Genomic DNA, 26,482 nt, shown 5'->3' with positions numbered 1-26,482 from the left:
GTGGTGGGGCTATGATACAGAAGTATGCTCTTGACTCTTGTGATATTAGCCTCCCCTCTTCTTTCTTGAACCTTTCATCTTTTCTATCAACCTTCAGTGCTCTGTCTCCAATGATTTGCTATTCCATTCTTGGAGATCACTGGAGTGTGGATTAAAACTTCTTTATACTGTATGATTTTGGATTAAAAAGGAATTGATCTACATGTATCATTACATATATTATTGGAAATAATGTGAGCATAGTGTTTTCTTTACTAATATTATAGCCTTGCTGAATGCTTTGGATTTTATAATTATATTGTCCTTATACATTTAGGAATTAAAATATGAAATCTATGGTTCATTCTTAATGGCCCCAGAGTTGAAAGGAGCAAATTCCTGAGATCATATGCTGGATGAAGAAATGGCCTTAGGTGAAGTTGGAGATTATTTTCCTATTTCTGCAATCTTTTTTAGGTCTGAAAATATTTCATAGAGAACCCAGATTTTTAAACGTGGTGGTATGTATATTAATATTAACCAATTGTCATTAAAGCCATCCCATGTGTTAAGTGATCTGACCGTTCCTAGTGTTAGAAGAGGATACTAGGGCAGAGAGATCTCAAGGACTCTGCCCATTGCCACATAGCTAGTGAGGACAGGGGCAGGACTTGACTCTATCTGATAGTAATACTTTTGCCTAGAAAATGTCCAGTGTGTGAGTTGCATTGTACTGTTTAGAAGCTGATCATCTGTAACCTGATAAAAGCCTATTTCACATGATCCACTGAGAGGCAGGAATTTCCCATCACTGGGGGCTTGATCCTTCCTTGTACCACTGTCTCCATGCGCTGCCTGGCCCAGGGTTAGCATTCTGTAAGTGCCGGTTGATTAGTGATTAGCAAAGCTTTGATTATTTCTGCGCTGCTCTCTCGTCTGCGTTACACTTTTGTTACCCTCTGTGTCAGTGTGAATTTTCAGAGGACCAGAGAGAAGACATTCGCAGTTAGGAAAGAATCAACCTATTTATGATAGGTACAAGCCAATCAACCTTGCTCCTGGAGGAAGACCCTTTCTGCTAATGAAGATAGTCATGAAAATCACGGCCCTTCTAAAATGACCGCTCAGTTTAGAACCTTAGAGATGCGAAGTGTGAGGGGCTTCCCAGCAGCACAGTGTGATCTCGGCGAGAACCTGTGCGGAGCTCAGAACGCCGTCCTCTCCGATCTTTATTTGAGCAGTAAACACATTTTTAAAACGCACACCATGCCGTCTCTAAAAATAAGCGGTATTTCGAAAAGAAAAACTAGTGCCCAAGTAGTTGGCACATCTGGTAGTCAGAAAAGCTGTATGGTTTGTTTTTATGGAACAACAAGCCAGGGAACATTCAAACTTGGCCAGTTGCAAATTTCTATCTGTGATGACACCTGGTTGAAAAAAAATTGGCTCTGGGCTCAAAACAGAAAGAACATTGGAAATGGGCAGAGAATTAAACAGCATCGTTTACTCTCTTGTGTTGTGCAAGGAAATATGAAGAACTTTTCTTCTTTAACAGAGTGGAACAGAAAAGCAAGGGCAGACATGGAACAGCCATCAGTGACGAGAGCTGCCGACATCTATAGTATCTACTATGGTGCCGAGGCTTTGTGTGTGCTGCTAACACTGGATGCAAAGCCCCTTAGGGGGCAGCATCAGTTTCTTTTCCTCTTTGGTAGATGGTGAGATACAAACACGGACGGCCAGTTTTCAGAAATTTGCCCCTGTCATGCAAAGAGCTTGATCCCAGACAGTCAGGCTGCCCACAGAGCCCACACTCCGACTCCCAGTAGTTCGGAGCTCATGCTTCTGTCTGGGATTCTAAAAAAGAATTAGACTTTTAATGCTTTGTTAATAGTGTCTTTTGGTACAACTCTTGTTTATTTTCCATTGTGAGCTTGATGGTGCCATTTTCTAGAACATTCTCATTACTGCATAAAATGCTGCATGTTTCTGAGAAAGTCACTGTTGACACAAGCTGTCACTTCTCTGTGGTTAGAGGATGCTGAAGTTGATCCGTGTGTTTGGAGTAGGGGGCAGGATAGTGGGATACTGAGCAGAGAAGGACTGAGGTATCTCATGATGTGAGTCTGGGCTGCAGGGGTCAGTGTCTGGACCAGGAGAACAGATGTACAGTTCTACGCTCACCAGCCTCCTCTTCCATTCAGCTTGGTCAGCTACACATCAGAGGATCAACTTAGTTTGGGTTTCTTAAAATGGTCTCATGTTTCATTTAAAAAAAAAGTCAGGAGGGCTTCCATGGAAAAAGCTGGATAATATTTAATATTCATTGCAGTCATTCTTAATTTTTATGCCTTAAATGAAGAAGGCTTTCTATTAGACTGGGTTCTAGGGAAGAAAATGCACATTAAACAAGGACTTCATTTTTTTTTTCAAAAAGAATTGAAGAGCAGACATGAGAGATTGGGGGGAAGGTCATAGGCTCACTTCCTGAAGATGAAAGGATAGAGCACTCAGATCTGTCCAGAGGACACTGCGGGTGGCAGGTGAACCCAAGGAGCTTTGGGTTGAAACCTTGAAGATGCACAGGGGCTCACTAGGCGCAAAGTTAACAGACCGTTGCGAGCGAGGGTTAGAGTAAAAGATGCTGTCCTCATATTTGGCAGTTGAGAATTCTAAGGTATACATGTCTTCATCCCATCTCTGAAGTAGTGATGCCACGCATGGATTCAATTGGTTCTTAGTGATTTTACTACATATATAGATGTATATGCACGCAGCATTTTAGATTTGACAAGTAGGTATTTATACGCTTTGTTACCAAGCTTTCTTTCTTGTGTGGGCTGATAGAGGGACTCATGCATTTGTTTTAGAGGTAGATAGATGTGAATGGTTTCATTAAGGATGAATCCGATACAGAGTGACAATTCATTATATGAGTGTGCATGGTATCCTGGTTGACTGAGTGCTTGATATCTGATGTCGCTTTTAATAGAAACATCTAGTAGCTGTGGCAGCTGAGGCAGTAACGCAGGTTATTAGGCTGGGTTAGGCTCCGCACCGTTGCATCCTCTTTCCCACGGTTCAAAGAGAGCCCATGCAAACACACACAATTAAGAATTTTCAGAGAAACTCAGTTTATGAGCATGATATTAAAAATACACCCGCCACTCTTGATGTTAAGGCGGAAAACCCTGATGGTCCAAAGCCGTGAGTCATAAAAATGGAATACCGCCAACTGGTCTCGGAAGACATAAGATCGGAAACCTGCTCAGGCGCAAGAGGGAGGTGAATTTGGACATCTGAACAAAGATCTGAGATCTTCTTTAGGAGCCAGTGATCTTGGAAGATGTTCAAGAGCGTGCCCAGAGCCCAAACTGAAGCCTGTGGGTGCCATGGAAACACACAGAGGAGTTGAGCTTCATACTTATTAATTCCCTGTGTGGCTGTAGGCAGGCCGTGAGCACATGGGTTTTAGCTCTGACATGGAGAGGGGCTGCTGCCACCTAACGTAGCTGGGGCTCCAGCAGGAGAGTTGAGTTGTAGCTTCATTTATGGGGACATGGCAACAACTTTCAGGGCTGTTTTGTCTCAAGGGGCTCTTAGAAGAAAATGGAACCGAAGTCCATGCCAAGTAAAAGAACTCTTGGCAGTTTGGTTTATTTTGGGAGGAAAACAAAGTATGAAATTTTGCTTTCTAGAGCTAAAGAAAATGACAGTGGTAAATTCTACATACTTTGATCCCGGGTAGAGTGACGGCAAAGCCAGAGAATCTCGCGAGAACTGTATCCTCATTTGTTAGAGTTGGGAGTAGAGGATCAGCCACTGAGACCCAGGTGGTCGGCGGGTTCTGAAAAAGTGCATCCCCTGAAGGGAACATCTAGAATGACTAAGCTTTTACTGTTGCTTGAAACAGATGAGTCATGGCAATGTTAGCCGTTCCCTCTCCACTTTCACTTCTCTTTAACGACATAGATTCTTGTGGGTTTATTTGCCTCTTTTTCTTTCTCTTTGGGTGTGTACCACAGTTTTTTTTAAAAGAAAAATTGGAATATGATAAGTAATGAAAACAAAAAATGTTGTTAAATTCAGTTACCTTTCCAAGTGAGTGTTTTATGGATTTCCCATCTTGAATTATTAAAAAAAAAGTTTTCTGTCCAATGGCAGTGTACTGGGGATGAAGAGGGGAAACTCAAGGTTAAAGGGATATAGTTTGACTATAATTCTCTTAAAGAGGCTATCAGGAAATACAGATTCACAATCAAATCAGTTCAATGTTTTTGGTCCCCCCCCCCCCCCCGCCAGCAGTATTGGCTTTATTTACTCTGTGATTCAAAATATTAGCTACTCTAGGAAGGAGTTGATTTGATCAAGATAATTCTGTCTACTGATCACCGTCACCCTTCAGTTAAGGATATTACAAATTATGACTTTCAGCTTAATTTTCAACAGCTGATTCTCACTTCTGCACAGTGAAATTTAGCCATATTTAATGGTTTGAGTGGTGATTATGAAAAGCTTTTTGCTATAACATTACAGGTTTTGCATTGGAATCACATGCTTTTTGGTCTAATGAGTATTAAAAGAGATACTCTTGTAACACCAGCACTTGGGAGGTGGAGGCAGGGAGAACAGGGGCTACAGTAAGTTGGAGGGCAGCCTAGACTACATGAGACCCTATGTCAAAAAAACTACACTTCAGAAGGACTGTCTCTAAAGATGAGCCCCGCTATAAATGTGCACATGTGTATGTACTGATTTCTGATGTAAGGGACATGAAAGCTAACCTGATTCATTTGTTTTTAGGGGCTCTTGGCTTTGGGCCTCAGTGCAAGTCCATTGGAAAAGGCAGCTGCAACAATCTAGTGGTCACCAGCAGTCCCATGATGGTTCAGCGACTGGGACCCATTTCACCTCCAGCAAGCCAGGTCTCCACAGCATGCAAGCAGATCAGTCCTAGCTTACCGAGGGCACTGAATGCAGCCAACCTGAATAGACCTCCTTCAGATTCCAGGTCTCAACTTACGTTTTTTTCCCTCCCTTTTCCTTCTGGTATAATCCATACCCCACGAGTGTTGTTCCCCTCTCTTCCTGAGCACGAATGTACTCACACACTCAGTCCCTCACTCACTGGTGCTAAAGCAGCGCTTTCAGCTTTAGCCTCGTAGGAGAACGTGTTTCAGAAGCGAACATGTGACATTCCTAATCAGGATGAATGACGTAATAGCTGTTGTCTGGTCATGTGAGATGTGGGAGTCTCAGGACCCGAAGCCTAGTTAGTAAACTTGTCACTGCCGTACAAAGCAAGGCACACCTTGGCCGAGTGAGATGCTCTGCACATCTGCAGGGCTTTCAGGTGTGCACTGCAGGGTCTCAGGGCTGGCTTACAAGCTGCCAGTCTGCTCAACTGTGCACTCATCTACTCAAACATGTACTAGGTCCCTAGTGTGTGCATAACGCAGCAGTTTAGGGACACAGCAGAGAGGACAAAGGTAGAAATCACGAACTCTAATGTGTTTGGGAAGACACAGCTTCACAAGCCTTTAGTTAAATGTTTGGTCAGGCGGCAGCATCAGTGCAGTACAACACCTTGTGTCTTTCTCACTCAACTGAAAGAAACCACTCCCCTCTAGGCAGAATTTTATCTTCCTTCGGGTCCTTGTGTGTGCGGTGGGGGGGGGGGGTGGCGAATCAAGGTGAACTGTGGTATAATGTTTGAGATCTATTTCTTTGGAAGATTATTATGTCATCATTTAGAAGTTACTTTCTTGAGAAAATTACGGTGCAGAAGTTTGGCCCATATCAATTCTGAGATGATGTATCTTGCAGAGGAGTCGCTCTCTGCATCCCTTCTGTGCCTGCTGTAACCTGCTGAGGTGCCTTGTAGTTGAGACTCTATTTCTCCTTTTCCCTTCCTTTTCCTGCTCATCTTTTCTGCTCTTCCGTCCTGGCCTCCTTCCAGCCTCCAGTTGAGATTCTGAAATCCTGACTCCCAGATCGCTTATTTATGCCCCCCCCCTTTTTTTGAAAGGTGAAAGCTTGTTTTCCACTCGAGACTTTAGTGATGGGAGGCTGTCACTTTCTCATTGATGATTGTGCCTCAAGGGACTCCTCAGCCTTGCTGAGCGCTGCATGTAAAATTAACTCTGCTCATTGGTGGGTGTCATTGGGAACCTTCAGCTTTCCGTCTGTGGCACGTCCACCCCATGCCTGGAAGGCAGTCGTAATTAATGGCGAGGCTGACGGTAGGCAGAGCTCAGGCCGCTGAAGCCAGGAGCCTTACACAGTCTCTTTCATGGTGCGGCCAGAGGGGTCGTTATCTCGGTGTTTCCTGGCATAGCTGATTCCTTAGCATAATATTATATCCTTAAGAGACAACATCTTGACGATGCACTGACAAGTGTTTTGACTATGTATTCTGTGAGATCTTCTCAAGGAATGTGTTTCTGTGTGTGTGTGTGTGATTTTTTTTTCCTCCCTGGAATGAGTTGAGAAATGCCTAGGTGAGGTAGGGTAGAATCCATGTATAGCAGCTTGGAAAAGTTGTGTATTTTTTGTGGTCGTTACATGGGTTTGTGTGTCCCATCAGGTGAATAAGTGCTTGAGAGGCAACAGTGCAACCTGAAGGCATTTTACAGCCTAGCACTAAAGCTAGTGAGTAAACCAGCCAAGCATTTCATGCATGGGGGTCTTCTATAGGTAGATGGGGGCCAAAGAGGCCACGAACCGTTCCGTCTGAGAGGTGCCTGCCCTTTGAGCAGCTGCAAAGTTGATTGTTTTCCTGCAGTTCTATAATTGCTGTGCACTGTAAAAAATGGGAAGCTGTAGAAAAACCAATGTAGTGAGCCCAAGCAGTACACACCTTTCCAAGCTGCTGTCCATGGCTTCTGTCCGAATGCACCTAGTCATTTCTAAACTCCTGTTTTTTTTTCCTATCCTGAAAAAGAAAATTCTCAGAGATCTCCCAGAATTCGAATTCGGCAGTAAATGTGCTCACCCGGAGATTACCGTGAGTGGAAAGTTGATAAACACCTTTCAGATAGATCCCTGTGAACACATGCCCTACAGCCCTGGGTTTCCTGGCCATCAAGTTGACCATATAATAAACACGGTTTCATAACTTTTCCCAATATATATATATGTATATATATATGTATATNTATGTATATATATATATATATATATATCTTAAGTCTTTTTTGTAAGAAATCTCCTTTAGCCTCATGTCATGGTTTCCTCCCACCCCAAATATGCCATTTTACAAAGAAAGAAATAAAATGAATTCTTACCAGTCCTTTATTATTAGATCTTTCTTTTTTGTGATTTTAAAAAATGATAATTATATCATTTCTCTCTTCCCTGTCCCCCCTTCAACCCCTCTCTTTCAGATTCATAGCTCCTTATTCTTTAATCATTATTGTGTAATATATATATTAAATATATATTATATATAATATATATCCAAATAAATAGTAAATGCAATCTGCTGTTCCCTTCACTGTTGCTTTTCTGGGTATTCTTTGGGTCTGAGCACTTGTCATTGGGTAACAGTTTAGGGGGTTCATCCCCGGGAGAGACTCATTCTCCCTCTCTTAGCAGTCTTTAATGCTTCAGTTAGGGTGGTGCCCTTGTGAAATTTCCCCCATCCACCTTGGCATGCCAACTGGTGTTGTCATAGTTCAGGTCTGTTTAAGCAGCCATGTTGTTGATTTCACGAGGGTAGCTTCCCCGGCCATAGCTAGAAGACACACTGTTTCTGCCTATGGCAGTCTTTCATCTCCTCTTCCTTGAGGGTGCAGGGCTTGAGTGAGAGATGTATCAATGGCAGCTGAACACCCTGTAGTAGGTTGTTCTCTGCGTTTAGACGAGTTGTGGCCTTCTCTAATGGTCTCCATCTGCCGGGAGGATGTGAAAGCTGCACGTACCTGTAGCTATGAGGATGCGTGTTTAGAGTGAAGTTAGGAATGATACTGGTCTAGCAAAGGGGCTTTGTTAGGCCCCCTTCTAAGTCTATGGCCTCACTGGACATGTGTTCTTAGCTAGGTGTACAGTATCAGATATGATTTCCCTCCTGTTGAACAGGACTTTAGCCCAATTAGGTAGCTGTTGGTTACCACCAAGTTATAAAGATATTGTACCTTTAGGGATAGCTTGCCACGCTGACCATTGTGGTGCATAGGCATCACCCCAGGGTAGGATTGCTGCATGTTTTACTCCCTTCGTAACTTACATTGCAGTTCTGTCTCTTACTTTAGTGTTACCAATAATACTTTATTGGATTAACCTACAGTTCTTTTATTTCATGCCTCTAGTGATTAGAATAAATTCTCAGGAGGTAATATTTGTTGGTTTAAACAGCTACTGATAGCAGCTTTGTTGCTATTAATAGGCATTTTTCAAATTTTCACTTGCACTACAGAGAAGACCAGCCCTCATGTGAGCTTGACAGTGGCCTCATATGTTTAGTTTTATTTATACACTTTATTAGTTTGAGGTAATAGTTGTGTAATTTTCATCATTGATATTTTTTCATTACTGATAATATTGAACAGTTTTCAGACATTTGCCAGCTATATTCCTTTATTTTTCTCTTTGCTTTCTCTCTTTTATTTTTTTCTTTCCTTGATTTGAATGTAATTTTTTGGGGGGCATTCCTCTAAGAGAACATGCTCTGTCTTTAGCTTGTGCTCTGTTTGATCCAGTGATGGGAATCCTGCCTTGGTGCTGTGTATTTGCTGCAATAACTGCCCAGGCATTTCTATTAGTCCACCACAGTGCTCAACAAATTCTCTACTCTGTTGAAGAGTCAGGAGCCAGCGCCAGCTTAGGTGTCATGCATATCCTGCTGTAAAGGCCATTGCACATCTGTCCATCCCTGAGTGACAAGTAGGGGACCTCAGACAACTACTTCATACAATTGTCTAATCTCTCAGCCGAGCAGAGCTGATCAGTAAGAGAGATGGGATGCTGCTTGTGTGGGCTTAGCTTGTCTCGTGTGTCCCCATGCACTGTGACTTTGAACTCACGATTGAATATTTATAGTCCTAGCACGTGTCATCCCTGTTGAAGGTGTGGTGGTTTTCAAGACACAGAAAGCCTACTTAATTTGCCCAGGGTCAGTTTGCAAAGGTTAGCGATTGCCTAGTGATACCAGTCTAGATCCAAATAGTGTGCATTGTTTTTATATTCTAAACTGGAATTACTGGCAGCAATTGCCTTTTTTTGTTTGCAGTATGCACACAAAGCTCAAAGAAGGCCAAGAAAGCGACTGAGAACAGACTCGAGGCTCCCTGTGCATTCTGACATCTTCTAAACCTGCTGTGTTCATAAGGCGTCCCTACTCTTTTGGAAGATTTACTGGGGTGCATAGATGGCAATTTCCGGATAGGCTAGGGCTGGTCTTTCCTAGGATCTATGGGTTTCTGACACATATATGCCATGTATTATATATTTATCCTCATGGATTTAGTTACATGCACACTTGGTATATGTACATGTGTTTTTCTTCATGAGCAGCAGTATGAAAAATTCCATATGACCTGTAAGTAAAAGCTTCTTTGAAGCTTTAGAACAAAACAGCTCCACTTGGTCAGCATAGCTCCTTCGGCTTCTTGAGAGCATTGTTCTCCTAACAGCTTCTAAGTTTTTCACTTTGCTTTTCTTTAGTTTTAGGGTGATCGTCTTGCCTTTCACACACCGTTCTAAATAAGCCAGTCACCAGAAATAATGTCGTTAGGGTCAGATGAACATACGGGAACGGAGATTGCTCTCAGTGTGGTGACACAGCTTTCAGAGTTCTTTGCCACTTTTTCTTCCACAGGCCTGGTGTGGGTAGCAGCAGGGGTTACAGGCTAGAATCCTTGGCAGCCTTCACACTCGTTCAGTGTACTGTTGCAGAAAAACAGGCAATTTGTGTTGTAGTCCTAGCTTGTGTGATTCTAAGCCTGTTCTCACCAAGTCTTCCAATCAAGCAGAGCATCGTGGACCACACTGGGGTATATTGCGAGAAAACGAGAGCCGGCTAGGTCTCTGCCAATCGCTTCCCTTCCTTCGTGCTTTATTAAGGACCTTCCATCACTCCTCTGCTGTCATAGCTTGGTCATTATTTTCTTCTTAGAAAAATATTTCATGAGTCTAGTTAATTTATGTCATACTGTCTATTCAGTAAGCTAATATATAAAATGCTCTGTAAGCTTGTAAGTCATGATTAGTGTTTTTGTGTATTAATTCTATTCTTTGAGCTAGCATCTTGCTATGTAGTCGATGTTGGCCTTGAAGCCTTCTTCTGCCTTCAGCCTCCTGAATCCTAGGATGGGATTCCAGGCTTGCAACACCAAGCCGGGCTCTTCTTTATGTACACTCTTGATCAGCAGGTGTTTGAGTACTTAGTTTGTTTCTAACACTCCAGCAGGTACCAGGGAGATAAAAACCATCCTTTCAATGGAAAGATTTTTGCCATTTGTGAGCATGATTCTCCGAGATCCTCAGAGATGGTGGTCTAGACAGTAGAGATGCCTTGCAAAGAGGACTCTTCCTACAGAGATAGACTTCATGGGTAGGACTTTGAATGATTAGGTCTCCTAAATTGCATCTTTGAGAGGCATAGGAAGCAACTGCCACGTGTTGGAAGTTTTGTTCCTGTTAGGTGTTTGAGGTGTCAGAGGGAGGAAGGGGCACAAACTTGTTCTCTGTTCATGCCTTTGCTTTTAAGTAGACTATTCAGTTTGCTTCCTGAAAGATTTTGACAGCTGCCTTGGAAAACTGAGATGCCGAAGAGGCTAAGCAACATGTCTGCACTTGGGCTATCCTGTGCTATATATTAAGCCATGTTCAGCATAATTCAAGTGTTTAGTGAGTTTTGCCTTGCATTATTGAAGAATGGACATGTTTCTCTATGCAGCCATTGAGCCAGATAATGAAGTTTTATCAGCAGAGTGCATACAATTGCATGAGCCACTCTGGCTGTCGGTCATTGCTTAAGAGTCTGAAGTGTGCTCGAATGGCTGCCTCCTGAGAGCAGGCACTGTTCACCATGGAGCTCTGTCAGTGTTCTGACATCCCTGATGTAGCTTGTGTCTGAATGTACTTCCTGACTCTCACGTGGGATAGGGTCAAAAGGCTCTTGACATCCAGTCACCAGGAGCCTTCTCCTGAGCTCTGCAGGTAAAGCCACGTGCTGGAAGTGTGCTTGGGAAATAATTGAGAACTGTCCATGGGGAATTAGAACCCAAACGGTTCAGAGACCATTTGAAGAAGGCAGAAGGACTTTAATCCAAATGTAAGGATGTGAACCAAGAAGGAAATCTCTGTCAAGGGCAGGTGGACATAGGTTCCTGCTGGGCTTGTCATTGGCAAACAGTGCCGCACCCGTGGGCAACTTCAGGTCAATTGCAGTGTTACCACTGTACACCGTGCTTTTCCGGAGCTGATATGTTTTCTTGTCAGTATTCCCGGGTTGGCAGAAACGGCGTTCCTGGTTTCCAGTTTGTGAAGCGGAGTAGGGAGCAGGTGAAATGATGCTTCCCCCTTCCTCTGTAGCAGGTTGATACTTAACAGCCAGAGACAGGGAGGGTGTTCATGGAGGGAAGTCACACATTTTGCATAAGAATCTTTGGTAATTAGTGTATTTAAATAAAAGAATCTAGAAAGCCAGTTGCAGGCACGTATGGAATAAACCAAGTTTCTCAGCTATCTGCCGTGTCTGCGTTGGGTCCTGGAACGTTTTTTTTTTCTCTATTTACATGTTGATCCTTTTTGGGATGAATATTCTGTCTGAGGGATATAGCTCTTCTTTTCGTTTATTGTTTTTAAAGCAATAATGTCCCTGGAAAGAAAAATGGATTTTCAAGGGTCTAACATTATCATTATAAACCACTTTGATATGCAAACAATGAATTGTGACATTTTTAGCACTCCTTTTGTGAACGAGAAGGACAGGGAAGGGATTGTTATAAAAATGAACTACTGCACGTGAATGACCTGTTCTTGGCCTGATGCTGCTCAGATCCAAGGACAAGAGCTCACGGAAAACCTATCTTAACAAGTGTGGCTAAGACCCACGTAGCCTGGTGCATGATGCCAAACGCAGCTTTTCAGTTTGTTACTTCTTGTACAATGCCTTTGTTCTATTAAGGACTATTCTCTGTGTGTGATAAAGAGTGAACTCTGTGCCTCCAGCTTGCTAAGTATGCACTTGCTCACCGAGGTATGCTTTCTGCCCGTGTATTCTACGTTTTCACAAATTTCCTAGGGTCATTTGAAATGAATGAGTACTTGCCATTGTAAATTGCCCTTTGAAATGTCTAATTTGATAATATCAGTGCCGCTAAATTGTAAAATTATTAGTAAGTCTTTAACACAAATATTTAACTTGGAAAGTTTACTTTTTTAAAAAAAAATCATGGCTTATGTGAGACCCTCCCACGTATATTTTAATTGGAGATTAGTACTGTTCAGAAATATGTAACCTGAATGCCTACCGTGGCATGGTGCACACGGTAGGTGCTTAACAGATACTCCTTTGGTTTGCCAAGACAAGCAGCTATAACGTTTTTCCTAGTCCCGAGTTTCCCCCCTCTATAGAAAAGGGGATACTTTGAAATAAAATGAGGACTATTTATTCTCATTAAATTACTAGAATTATTTATAACAATAGCTCTTTCATTATTTTAGTAAGCATTAGCTTTCATTGTTTGTCTTGGTAATATGTTATTTACCTGGAGCCTAAGGCCTCGGATTCTGTGGCAGTCTAAGAACTCGTGTTTAGTGCAGAATGCAGTAAGGGAAAACCTTAAGGGGCTGGCGGTGCAGTGTCCTCTGAGCTCTCAAGCAATCCACGTCTTTGCTGAAACATTTGTTTGTTTCTTTCCCCTTCTCTCTGGCTGCTGCTGCAGGTCCCTCATTCTGCAAGAGTCCCTGGTGTCCACGACTTTGAGTCTGACGGAGACTCAATCGGCCTTGAGTGTCAAGCAGGAGTGGTCTCAGAGCTACAGGGCTTTTCCTTCCCTGTCATCGAACCATGGCTCTCAGAATGGCATGGACCTAGGGGACGTCCTGAGCTTGCCTCCTGGCACACCGGGGGCCAGCAATAGCGTCTCTAACCCTTTGCCACCTTATCTTTTTGGCATGGAAAATAGCCACTCTCCTTACCCTAGTCCTCGGCACTCAGCAACCAGGTCCCACTCCACCCGCTCCAAGAAAAGAGCTCTGTCCCTGTCCCCGCTGTCTGATGGCATTGGGATTGACTTCAATACTATCATCCGCACTTCGCCGACTTCCTTGGTTGCCTACATCAACGGATCAAGAGCCTCCCCTGCCAACGTGTCCCCACAGTCGGAGGTCTATGGGCATTTCCTGGGTGTTCGTGGCAGCTGCATTCCCCAGTCTTGTGCAGTGTCCAGTGGGCAGAAAGGTGTGCTGGTGGCCAGCGGAGGGCAGGTGCTGCCAGGCTATGGCGAGGACGGTACCCTGGAGTACGAGCGCATGCAGCAGCTGGAGCATGGTGGCCTGCAGTCTGGACCTGCGAACAACGTGGCGCTGCAGCCGGGCCTACCGGGCCAGGATGGGTCAGCCAATATGCTCAAAACCGAGCGCCTGGAGGAGTTCCCAGGCAGTGCCTTGGACCTGCCCTCAGCGCAGCCTCTCCCTCCTCTTCCCCCGCCTCAGGGCCCCCCACCCCCATACCATGCCCACCCACACCTTCATCACCCAGAGCTCCTGCCTCACACACAGCCACTGGCCCTGGCCCAGGCTGGCCTGGATGAGGATGGGGAGATGGAGGACTCAGGGGGCAAGCACTGCTGCCGTTGGATAGACTGCAGTGCCCTATATGACCAGCAGGAGGAACTGGTGAGGCACATCGAGAAGGTCCACATAGACCAGCGCAAGGGGGAAGACTTCACCTGCTTCTGGACTGGCTGCCCAAGGAGGTACAAGCCCTTCAACGCCCGCTATAAGCTGCTGATCCACATGAGAGTCCACTCCGGGGAGAAGCCCAACAAGTGTACGGTGAGTGAAACTGGAGTTGCCGACGTGCTGCGCCACCACTCTGGGCGGCCCTGCTTGATTGCATGCATATATTTGATCAAATACGGGCATGAAGTCAGGTAACCGCGGCTCCGTTTTTGTGGAATTTGGATGTGTGGTGGTGACGGTACCCATAAGGTTCCTTGCCTCTTCGGCTAGCAGGAACCAGGGGAAAGTTTCTTTGATAACTGGTGGCTGTTGTTTTCTCCCTCTTCTAGCTCACGCCCCATGCCGCTGTGGGAGTGGAGGCCAGGCTTCCTTAATGTAGGCTGGAAAAACGTGGGTGGGACTCAGTGTTCTCTTGGCTTCATGGATGTTCAAGGCCACGGGACATGCGCTGTGCCACAAGCAAGCTTTTGTGATTTTCCAAAGTATAAATCCTCAGGGTTTTTGTGTGTGTGTTTGTTTTTAATCTCTAAAAATTTGGGTGAGATTTGGGGTCTGGGAGGAATGGTTCTGACAGTTAAGAAAGAAATTCTCCACATAGGAATTTAACAACTGCAATTGTTGTAGCACGCACTCTCAGGCCAGCGCATTGGGCCTCTCGGAGTTGTGAAACTCATTAGTGACTTACAGCAAGGAAACACCAGGGGCCACCCCAGGAACAGGGTCTCATGGGACCTCACTTGATTTTGAGGAAAGAGGGTTTTGTGGAAAAGCGTAAGGGCAGTGGACTGAGAAGGGCTGTGCCGTTGGTGTCGAAGCACGTGGGCCTGATGTCTGTCCTGCCTCTCTGTTTCTCAACACTGATCCTGGAACTGGGATCCTGTTTCTTGGCAGAATCGACTGTTTTTCGACTAATATGATTCCTAAATGCTTTCACAATAATTTCACACCTCACAGAAACCCTCGGGGCTTTACAAGCAGGACTTCACCCCCGGGATCACAGAGATAGCTCTCTGAACTCTTTGCAAAGAAGAACATATGTTTTCTATTAGTCTAGATGGACAAGAATGGCTCTTCAGAGTTAGAACTGAGAAGTCTGGGTATTCCCGTAATGTTGAGCATTCTAGCGATCAGTGATGGGTGAAGCCTATAAACCCATTGGAAGAGGAACTAGTTTGAACTGTGACCTTCCAACCAGAGCCACCTCTTTCTGCAGTATGTGATATAAAGTGTCTGGCCTGTGTTTATGTTTGACTGTAGATTGGCCCACCTGATTCATGCGAAAGCAAACCACACAGGCGATAGTAGGAATGCAAGCATTAGAGGCACTTTTCACCACGCAGTAGGTATTTTTGAAAGAGGCTTAAGACTTTCTGGTGGAATGAAATTGCATTTCTTGTCATTACATTAGACCCCATGTTGTGATTTTTTTTTTCTTAAGGAAAACCTGAAGCTGATGCATTGTGAGCGTGCCAGGTTCCATGAGTGAAAAGAATAATTACATTCCAGGAGGCCAAGCCGAACTCTGTCAGTAGGGTTCTGTGTTAGAAATGCCAGAATGAGACAGGCGATTGAAGGCAATGCCATTTACTCTCTTTGGAACACAGGAGCCTGTTGCAAACAGGAAAGACACTCAGTCTCTGAAGGAAAACAGTCCAGCCTTTTAGTTCTGACTAATCCTGCCTGAAAATAGTTTACTGGGTTGGGTTTTACTGAAGTAAACATTAAAGTTTGAATTATCAAAAAAAAAAAAACTTTTTTTTGCATTGCAGCATTAATTTTTGTGCAAAAGGCTTTCCCCATTTTCACCTCTCATCCCAGAGTTTTTCAAGACATATAGGTTTGCAGAGTTGGCGCTTGCTAAAGTGCATGGTGCATATTAAAAATAGGAGTTGAGAGGAAGAACAGCTGAGAGGTGCGTGCGTGCAGACCTGCGCCTCTGTTCGCTGTGCCATTCGGGACGGGCAGATGAGGTCATTTGCTTTCCTACCCTACCCTCTCTTCGTTAATAGGTGGAGCCTGTGCAGAACTCACACTACTAATCCGATAGCATGTGAAAGCCAGAGTCGCAAAGCGCTCGCGTGCTGTGGTGCAAATAAACTCAGACAAAGAAACGTTTCTTAGGAGTAGCTGATGCTACAGCTTCACTGCCGGAAGGGTATGTTTTTAACAGGAAGATAACCATTTTCAAGCAAGCTTACACCTCATGGACTTTATTGTCTTCTGTTATGTGGCTGTATGTCATGTACTTGATGTGTAGGCCTAGAGACAACATGGCTAGAGCTATGCCAGGTGAAATGACCATGCTCTTCTTTGAAAGAAGAGTTTTTCAGGTTATTGCGGTGACTGCCAAACCTAGGGGTCGTTTAAATTCTAAGGCCCGGTCCAATGTCTGACTTCTATTACTCTTCTCTATGTGATGGTTGGACTTTGCCATCTTTTTCACTTATTGTGATTGTTAGACCAAGAAAGGGGATGTTGGCCCCTATGTGTTTGGTGACCAAGCCTAGAAGCAACACACACATTAAAAAAAAAAAAAAAAAACAAACAAACAAAACAAAAACAACAGAAGAACCTTCTGGGAGTTCTGGTAAAAGGAGGGTGTGTTGGAGCTAAGGCCTGCTTTACAGTTGGAGATTGCAGTGGAATCCTGCCCACATGCCAAGTTCCCTTTGCTCTATGGGAGAATGCATTCTGTCAATCATTTCTCATTGTAATCTGCAGACTAACCCGGAACCTGGGGTGCAGATCACTCTGGACTCGTGGTGGAACAGCGAGGGGGAGATTCTGAATCTCTTGGTTCTGTCACTGGAAGAAAAGGATTGGGTTCCTTTCTCATCCAGACAGCTCTACCCTCCCCCAGATTACATTCTGACCACCTCTGTGGAAAGACAAGACGACTTCTGTCCTTAAAGTCTTGAAAGAGATAGTGCCAGACAGTGGCCAAGTTTTGAAAAGCAAAGGCCTCAGTAGGCCAAGAGGCAGATCTCAAATGAATCAGAAAGAAGACACGGCAAGGTCTATTTTAAAGCACCCGGATTCCTTCACTGTGTCTTTGAGCTAAAGCAGCTTCTCGGTGCCCGGCATTCTGTTTCCTGTAGGTGAGCTCTGTCTTTGGCAAACCTTGGGTTGATGACTGGTTGAGCAGTCCTAAGCATCCCCACACCAAATTCTGATGAGTCTTCCTGAGGTCTATGAGGTGTCTGATGTCCAATTCAGAGCTAAGTCTTAGAAACATGGAGTTTGTGTCTAGACCATGTCTATGTTTCTAAGAGGATAACAGTGTATCCAAACATGACAGTTACAACCGTTCCTTAAGGCTTCCATAGTGCTGGTTCCGAAAGAATGTGCCAAATGCTTTCACTTTATGGAGGTCTCTGCCATTGAGCTGAAGGGTGGGGCAGTGCCCAGTAGTGTTTTCCGGGGAGGTTCTGAAGTGCATCAGAATGAAGAGAAACTTGGTCTGTGAGTGCTTATGCTGAGAAACAGACGGTCCCACCAGCAGGGCCCAGGGTTCTGTTTAGGATCAGAACCACCTGGCCCGTTTTCCTGCACAATTGAAAGCAGTTGTGCTGGGAGGTTAGGGAGTGTTCAGAAGGGAATTAGGGGCGATGCGGGTTGCCACTTACACTTTGCTTATTTTTCCTGGATGAATTTACTCCAATGGCAAAGAAGAATTTTGCAAGACTTTTTACCCACCCACAAATTTTCATGAAAATGTCACTGACCAAAGACAGTTTTGAATTTTGTATGAATTGACTCATTTCTCCACAGGCATTTTCCCTGGCAAAATTCAGTGTATTTGCTTTGGCTTGGATATTGGGCAGTTTGCTTTTTAAGTAACATTGGATTATGAGCACAAGAAAATAAATACAGAACTGGGGCCATGTCCCCATTCCTCTTTTATGGCCTGATGTATGGGTCATGGGCCAGCTTTGGCCATTCAAAGTATGTTTTGAGGAAAAATAAATCTGTTGTAACCCCCCCCCCGCAACACAACATTTATTTTGTTATTTTTGATAAGATTTGGCATCGATGTGATTATCACAATTATAGAACCAGAAGGGACCTTCGAAAAATATTATTTAACTGTAATTATTAGTTAGCACACCAGAATCTTTATATTGGCAGCAATGTGTAAGTCTTCATAGTGCCAAGTATTGATAGGGGTGTGGAAAATGGGGTGTGTATATGTGTGTTAATTGTCCTAGAAAAAGTAAATCGCTATAGCCACCTTGGAGAGCAAGTTGGAAGTGCACAGCAAGACCGAAGTGTGCACATCCAACAAAACCACGTCTAGGTGTCTCCCCTGAAGATGCCTTCCTGGGGCAGCATGAAACCTGGGATGAGACACTAATTACATATGTGCCTTTATTTCTATAAAGGTGAAATTGACTCGACTGTCCACAGACAAGGTGAACCAATTGACTGTGGTTGATTCCTCTGAAATACTGTGAAATAAAGTTAGTGAAATACACTCTACATGGTAACTCTCATAAAATAAAGCAGAGTAACATGGTATGTGTAACACATGGCGATAATGCAGTTTATGGACATTGAAACCCACAGAAGAATGATGAGGACCTGCAGATTAACAATAGTGTGGGCAGGGTAACCAGTAATCTTAGGGTAGTGGATTGTTCTAGAGGAGGGTGCGGGGATTTTGCTTACTGTCTTTGTGAGTCTGGAAACTAAGGTATGGAAAAACTTGAATGTCTTTGTAGCTTCGCGGTGGAGATACAAGTGTCGCAGGCGCTTCTTATGTATTCTCTTAGTTTTACTTGAAATATTTTGCAACTTTGTAGTTTTATCCTAATGCAGCAGGAAATCGTTAGTATACACTCCAGCTTCCTTCCACACACGCCATTTTTCAGATGAGAACAAAGCCGAGGAAAATTGATTTTTCCAAGGTTATTGTTCTGCTGCTCCCTGTTTAGGGCCTTCTGGGCAGTGTTGCTAACTTTCCTGACATTGAACTCACCCGGAGTGTTTTGCAGAGCCCTGGTACCCGGTCTGCACTGGACAGTCTGTGATGTGGTTCGTTGGGGTGAAGTTTCTGTAGGTGGTTCTGATGGCTATCCATGCCTGAGAACCAGGCTCTTCAAGTTTCTGAGTTCTGACCTTGAGCTCTAGGTAAAATTCTAACGTGTCACTGGGTTCAAGTGTCAAGATGCTGTTAGGACTGGGTATAATCTCATTTTCATTGTTGCGGGATAAGGACCAGGGTAGACTCATGTTTTTAGAACAAAACACAGATGAGAAGTGAAGGATTGGAGGGACCCGGGGCAGTAGCAGCAAATGTGTGTCCGTCTAGGCACAGCTTTGCTTTTCTGAACTAGGAGTTACAGACTGAGATGGGACTTGTCATGAACTGTAGGCCTAGCATTGTCATCCTCTTGGCTCCTTGAGCTCACAGTGACACCGAGAAAGCTTTCTCGTATAGTTCCCATTTTTAAAGGGAAGAGAAAGTTGATCCTGTCCTAATACATTACAGACTCTCTTTGCAATTAAAAAAAAATCTATCTTCAAAATAGTTTCGCTACTATGAAGATTTCTGAAGAGTTGGTATGCTTAAAAAAAACCCTGAATTTTCCCATTTTATAAAATCTGCCTGATACGATTAAACAAATAAAATTAACATTAATATCCTTTTTGTCTCTTGAGACTGAAATACTACCAGTAAAACATCTGGTAAAGATCAGAGAGACTGTAACTTCCAAGTCATATCCTACATGGCATCAGTCTGTCAGATATTAGCTGCAAACTCAATGATTTCAGATGGTAAAATCAAATCTCAAATTTTTCCAGTCATTTTTACACGAGAGAGCTACAAGCTTATTTATCTATGTATATACGTGTTCAACACAGCATAGATACACATGGCGCCGTAAACTGCAGCTCCCTAAGGATAGGGAACAGCAAAACCACAGAAGTCACCATCAGATGAGAAACTGACCATAGTCTATAAGACCCCTGTCAAATCAGATTTCATATGCCAAGACTGGAAACCTGCCATTTGGTAGTGGTTTAATTCGATTTCTCTGTAGAAAGTACTTAATCTACTTCACCTGAGGAACTAGGCTTTCTTGAACTTTGCCCTGAAAATAAATTCATAACAGATTTCAGCAAATGTTTTGAAGAAAATCATGGGCTACATTTCTTTATTCTGTGATTTTAGGATTAATGAAAACTAATAGATAACCACACTCTCGTTAATATTTGAGGGTTAATCCTCATTAAGCAAAATCTTTAACTACTTGATGGTCAATGTGCCTTTTAGTTTACACTTACGTTGTGGCTCATCTCTAATTTTATGCCCTGAAATAACGTTTTTCAAATTAGAATTATGTGCATCTTCTCACAAATGATTGGATTAAGAGAGTATATGTCAAGCCTTTTGAGTTTTGTTAATGTCTAGTTTTACAAATGTATTTTTCTTGGCCCTTTCAGACTTCATACAGTGTGGGAAATTCATTTGACACTTTATTATAAAGGTCTTTAGTGACCTTTGGAATATTTCTTAATTATCCCTTCTTTGAGTGGTCGTGTTGACATCTTTTGAGTCCAGATAGAATTTGACCCTGTAGAATTAAAAGAACAAAATCGTTTATAGTTTCTTTTAAAGATAGTCTGCCTGATTCTCTGACCTCTCAGAGATATTTCCTTTAAGTTCTTAGAACAGATGACTTGGGAAGGAGTTTTCTCTCTTTTTTTTTTTCCTTTCCTTTTTTTTTTCCCTAGGTAGCTAATAGTTCTTGCAGCCATTACTGCACCAAAGCTTCTAGGCCGTCATAAAACAATGACTGTATTAACCCTGGGCAGTGGATGTGTGTCTGGCAAACCCAGAACCGGGCAGGACATGCCGATTTCACGGTTACCCAACTGTGGGCGGCCAGATAGCCTTCCTGTATGAATACTGTGGAATCTCAATAGCTGTCATTATTCACATAGACTTGGGTAAGAAAGTTGAGTGAAGCCTGTGTGCCCTTATTAGATAGCACAGGGTCTATATTTATTTTCTTGGGCTATAGATGTGCATTTCACTGGGGGAGAGCAGCTAATTCTCTAGAAGAACTTTAAGGACATCTTAAAGATAATTAATATTGGATGATTAATATAGGATTTGTTTAGAAGTTGGAAGATGAGATGACTGGGCCATGTGCTGAGTAATTACCCACAATGCTCCGAACAAAGAGTTCTCCGTTCTATTTCATTAGCATATGGTTGTAAACCAGGGCATAGAAACCCTGCTCATGGAGCTTGTGGACTCCATGAGTGTGCTTCCACTCACGCCATCACTAGATGAGAATGATGAACTACATCCTGCCTTGGCAGCCAGACAATACATGGGATATTCTCATGAGGAATTCACAGTCGAGGGATGCCCCAATGTGTGTGTGTGTGTGTCAGATACAGAGCAGGGGCTGTGATACACAAGTCTGTGAAATTGTTTCTGCAGGCAGACAAGGGAGGCTTCCCGTTATGCATCTGGAAAGGAGATCCAGTTTTTGTAAAGAAAGGATGGAGGCCGATTATTGGAGGTAACCACAATATCCCATTAGAAGAAATGGTCCCTAAAACTTTGATAGTTTTAGACACTAGGTAAAAGTGAAATGGGGAGGGGGATGCTGTAAGTACCCTCCTCCAAAAGCACTTCTACTGTTCAGCAAGGACATTGCTAAAAATTTTCCAGTTAGAAAGCTAGTTAGTATAAATGGAACACACATTGAACAATGGAACACATTGAGGAAGCAACACTTAGTGTCCCTGAAATAAACCATTGACTCTAGCCATTTCTCTCATCTCTTAGTTGTTCAGTTTAATTCTTTATCATAGTGTGCCTGTGGGCTGGGCATATGGCCTAGTTGACAAAGTGTTTTCTACACCAGCCTGAGAGGCTGAGATTCTCGGAACTCACGGACAGTCTTTGGTGGGGTGGTGTCCGTCTCTCATCTCAGCACCAGGGAGACAGAGGGATCCCTGAGCTCCAGATGCAGTGATCTTGACCCTGTCTTAGAAATGAGAGAGCACTGAGGAGGACATCTCATGTGGACCTCTGGCCTCCGCATGCACACGCACAAATGTGCACGAGCACACCACCTCCACGCGCCCCGTACACACACAGGGTATCTGTTGGTGACACCCTGTTTGTTTCCTTGGCCGCATGCGCTGCTAGGGAGCCACGTGAGTGGGAACAAGCAAGGGCTTTTCTGTTGTGGACTCGAAAGATAAACAATTAAAAACCCGGGCAAGGCTAGAGGAGACCCAAGACTGTTTGATCAATTATGTAAAATGATTAACATGTGGACAGAGGCCATGGACATTATCCTGTGCATGAGTAGCTCTCCTTTAGTTAAATATTTCCTTTAATAATCTGTAAAGAGACTGAAGTACTGTTAAACAAAGCTGTGGCCTGGCGCTTATTGTGCTGAGCCCGTCAGCCCCTTTTAAACTTTTTCCTCTGCTGCTGACGTTCAGTTTGGATGGTTTTTTTTCCCCCCAGCTCACACTAATTAATAGGGAACAGGGCTAAAAGCTTAAAATGTTTAGTGGGGGAAAAAAAACCCTAAATCAATTATTCTCAGTATGTCTCTCTTTTCCCAGTGGGTCTGTCCGACCACTGGACCACGGTAGACGTCAGCGTGGCCCATGAGAGAGAGTTGCTCATTCATTCCTGGACCTACATTGACTGCACTTTCCTACTTGGTTGGGCTGCCCAAGGCCAGATCATCTGCCTGCCTACGTCAGGGCATGGGCATTAGGAGTGCTGCCGGTGGGTCACGTGATTGGTCCTGGATCCTTACTCTTGAAAGTTACAAGATAGCTTCTCAGGTTGGTCATTCTGGAACAGTTCCCGTGCTTTAGAATGTTCGATGGCTTTTCATTGGCTACCCAGACTTCTGAGCATGAGGATTTGATAAGAAATCCTCCTATGCGTTCTCCTTGGCCACATTCCTACTCTTTCCATTACCAGTCAGTTTCTAGTGTGCATCTTGAAATTGTGTGTGTGTGTGTGTGTGTGTGTGTGTGTATGAAACGTGTTTCCATTTCATGCATGGTGGCTCCCTCTGAGACTCAGTGCTGCTTCAAGGGCCCCTTGCCTCACACCCGGCTTGTCCTCTGCACACAGTCGAGGCTTACTTTGCAGGACAATGGAATCAGTAAATGGCTAAGAAAAGTTTCAGTGTGTTGGCCTTCCCAGAGGGAACTGAGTTTGGACAAGGAAGGAAAGACATATTGAACCTCTCCCTTCAACCAAAAATTCCTTCAGGCAAATGGAGGGGGATGAAAATGATTTGCTATTAGCTATTAGATTAGTTTAATCCTCACAGTGGGTCTTGAGACTCAGTGGATCTTGAGACTCAGGCGCTTTGCCTTCTATTACATTACCATTTGCTGGTCACCCTTAGGTCCTACCATAGCGCACTAATTAATACGTAGCAGACCTTACACACATGCACACACACACACACACACATACACACACAGCAATTGAAGCTTAGCTGGTAAATACATAGATTCATTAGCCTGTTATTTCTACTTGTGTAAATACTTGAAAATTCCCATAATAAATTATTATAAATAAGTAAAATATTTTGACTTGACTCTGGAAAGAGGAGTCTGTTCCCTTCACCTCCTGGGTGAGCTATGACTGTGAATTGGGCAGTCTCCCAGTGTGTTTTGACAATCCCTGTAATCACCTTTAGGGTGTGATGAGGGCTGGACGTTGTGTTGTGTCTGTCTGCAATGCTCGTGTGCCTGAAGCTGCTGCAGGGGGGTGGGGAGATTGAAGCTAGCCTGGAATAAGTAATGGGGAGCGGGTTCAAATCACCCTTAAGCGGTGATATTAGAAGGCAAAAAGAAAGAGGGGAGTATTGTAAAATCCATTAAGATGACCTCATGTCACGGACAGTTTCAGCTCTTTGGCTTGGTCGAATGAAAGCTCCTCTCCCTTCTAGGTTGTAATGCCGTTAGCCTTTTGCAGTTGTATAGTAACCCAGGGTCCTTCAGGATAGGGGCAGCAGCCTGAGCCTATGTGAAAGAGAAGTTAATGATGTTTAAGCCACTGCCTTTCAGCGTGATGCATCCCTTCCTTCATATCATTGGGCCGAACTCAGTCACATGGGCCTCAAACAGCTGCAAGGGAGGCTGGGAGTTTTTTGATGGACTCAGGAGAAAACTTGGGAGTATTGATGGACGCAGAGTAAGGAATTAGTCCGCGGAGCAGAAGTTGCCCTCATTCCGTCCGTTCTGTGAGGGCCTTTCATAATTTCTTGCAGAGAAGAGGCATCTCAGTGATTTTACTCTGGATGTCTGAGCTTCTTGGATGTCAACCATGCCTCCTGACACTTTTTTTTTTTTTTTTTGGTTTGTTTGTTTTTAAAGAAACTTTCTTGGTTTTCTTATCAGTGCTAGCCTTGAAATTTTGCTCTTCAGTTTGCTGTTTCCCCCAGACCCCTTCCCCCTTTCTTTCTAAAGACTCTGTTGGCACACCGTCAGTACCGCTGGAAAACTCCTCTTATCTCAAATGGATGACTCAGTTTCCCCCACCTCGTCCAAATTACATGTTCTCGGTGCATAATTCGCTGCTGCTCATCATCTTCCGAGCCATGGGGTTGTGTGGTGTTTTCCTATCCCACAGGCACTCACTCTTCAGGGATATCTGGTCATTACAGAGGGCAAGGTCGCCGATGACTCACCAAGACATCATTGGCCATTGTGCAGAGAAACCGGGTGGGACGGCTGGCTCGCAGCGGAGTCCCCGAAACACAGTGTTTCCCGTCTTCCCTTGGTAAAGTAGCTTATTTGATACACACAGTGTGGTCATAAATGTTCTTCTGTTCTCTGAGTGCCTGCTTTCGGTCGTGAACTGGCACACACTCAAGGAAAGAATGACGATGTACCTCTATGGACACTTTTGGTCCATTTCCATAAATATATTCAAACAAAATGAAATTGCCTGACTCTTTATACTCTGTCCTTTAGTGTGTTTAAACTTGCAAAGCTATCCCCACAGATGACAAATTGTAAACACCATGCAAAAACCACAGCCCTGGTTCAAGGCCTATCTCAGTGTTCAGCTGACACTCACCCTCCTTAGAAATGTTTAAAGTGTTTTAGCAAAATGGAACTCGGCAAACAAGCTTATCGGCAGCGACAATAAAAAAAAAAATCATCGATTCTAATTAAGAGGCGTCACATATGCAGAAACAATGCTGCCTTTGTGTGGCGGGAAGCCTGCCTGCTCCCTCAGAAGCACAGAGTGCTTTTCAGTGCCCTTAGGTAGAAGGCTGACAAAGTTTCAGGGCCCTGACCTTTTGGCCCATCTCGAGTGATTCAGCTGTACTTGTCGAAACTTGTCTGAGGTGTTGCGGGTGGAGGCGAGCTGGATACAGTTCTGAAAGGGCGACAGCAAGGCAAGCCCTGCTTCTGAAGGCCTGGAAGGTGTGTGTGTGTGTGGGGGAGCATTTGTGTTCTCAGGGCAAAGACTGAGTTTATTGAAGCTGTTTCCTCCCCAGAGCAAGCATTTCCCACAGCAGCCTCACGGACTGCCTGACCCACCGCTGGTGAGGACTCCAGCTTCTTGGGCTGTCTGGGTCAGCCTGATCCTGTTCCATTGTGTGTTCCTGGAAGGTTGCATTTAGATTGTGACCCTGATTCAGCGCTGTGTGCACAGAATGGGGTCTTTATGACGGAACCAGTCAAGGAAGGCACTGTACAATCGGAGCAAATAATGGAGAAATCACTCTAATTGCTTACTCCATTGAGGTAGGAAATCAAAATCAACAACCGTGCCACCCGCACTTGCCTTGAATTCAGAAGTTAAGAAAAAAAAAACGAATTTCAGGACCATAGGGTCAAGAACATAGATCTTGGTGAATCAATGGGCAATTTAGTTCAGAATTAAGAGTACGTATTGCCCATTTGTGGTGTCAATGGTTTATTTTCAGGGAGTTCCATAAAAGGCAATGCTAGTTGCTTGATTGTATATTTCCTCCAAAGATTGCCTTGCTAATTACCATCAGTGGGTATTAGGAATTGCCAAAAAAAAAAAAAAAAAAAAAAAAAGGAAGAAGAAGAAGGCCCATTATGTCCCAAAGGAATGATACTGCCAAGTGTCGTGATGGGTTTGATCTCGATGAGTAGATCAGCTCCTGCTGTACTTGTCAAACAGCCCTGCCTGGGAGTGGAATTTCGAAGTTGGTTTCTCATTAGCTGAGATTAGAATAGGCTTAATTGAAGGTGCCTGCAGTAGGGTCACAGTTTCAAACTCCTAAATACAGAATTCGTGCATTCCGTTAACAACAAAACATTCTACTGACCATTACTAAAGCGCTTTGTCTTGCTTCTTCCCCCACTTTCCAAAGCAGGTAGAATCCACAGTTCAAAAGCAAAAAATGGAACGAAAACTGCTAGAATGTGGAAAAAAAAATCCAAGATTACTCGTATAATTGCTTCACTTAGAATAGTTTAGATATTTAAATATCTGGTTTACGTAATGCAGAGCTGTTCGCCTGATTATAGGTGTGCGCGCTCTCTGTGGTCTCAGAAAGTGATCCTTAGATGCAAAACAGAATCAAGGGTCTCCGCTGCA

At 43.8% G+C, this 26,482-nt stretch overlaps 1 protein-coding gene across 6 annotated transcripts in view; it reads left to right on the top strand.

Moving 5' to 3' along the window:
- Positions 1–26,482, top strand: part of Glis3 (GLIS family zinc finger 3) — a 425,456-nt gene that overhangs the window by 135,758 nt on the left and 263,216 nt on the right. For 4 of the 6 annotated variants that reach the window (XM_050159533.1, XM_050159550.1, XM_050159558.1 and 1 more), the window contains 2 exons: positions 4,783–4,990; positions 12,870–13,983. In XM_050159533.1, coding sequence (XP_050015490.1) covers positions 4,783–4,990; positions 12,870–13,983 — 1,322 coding nt within the window. The remainder of the gene's footprint in view (positions 1–4,782; positions 4,991–12,869; positions 13,984–26,482) is intronic. The other 2 variants (XM_050159565.1, XM_050159574.1) reach the window with 1 other exon arrangement.

The sequence above is a fragment of the Alexandromys fortis genome, unplaced genomic scaffold, assembly GCF_014885135.2.
Source record: "Alexandromys fortis isolate MF-2015 unplaced genomic scaffold, M_Fortis_MF-2015_v1.1 scaffold_10, whole genome shotgun sequence".
Classification (NCBI taxonomy): Eukaryota; Metazoa; Chordata; class Mammalia; order Rodentia; family Cricetidae; genus Alexandromys; species Alexandromys fortis.
This window is presented reverse-complemented; position numbering and strand designations above follow the sequence as displayed.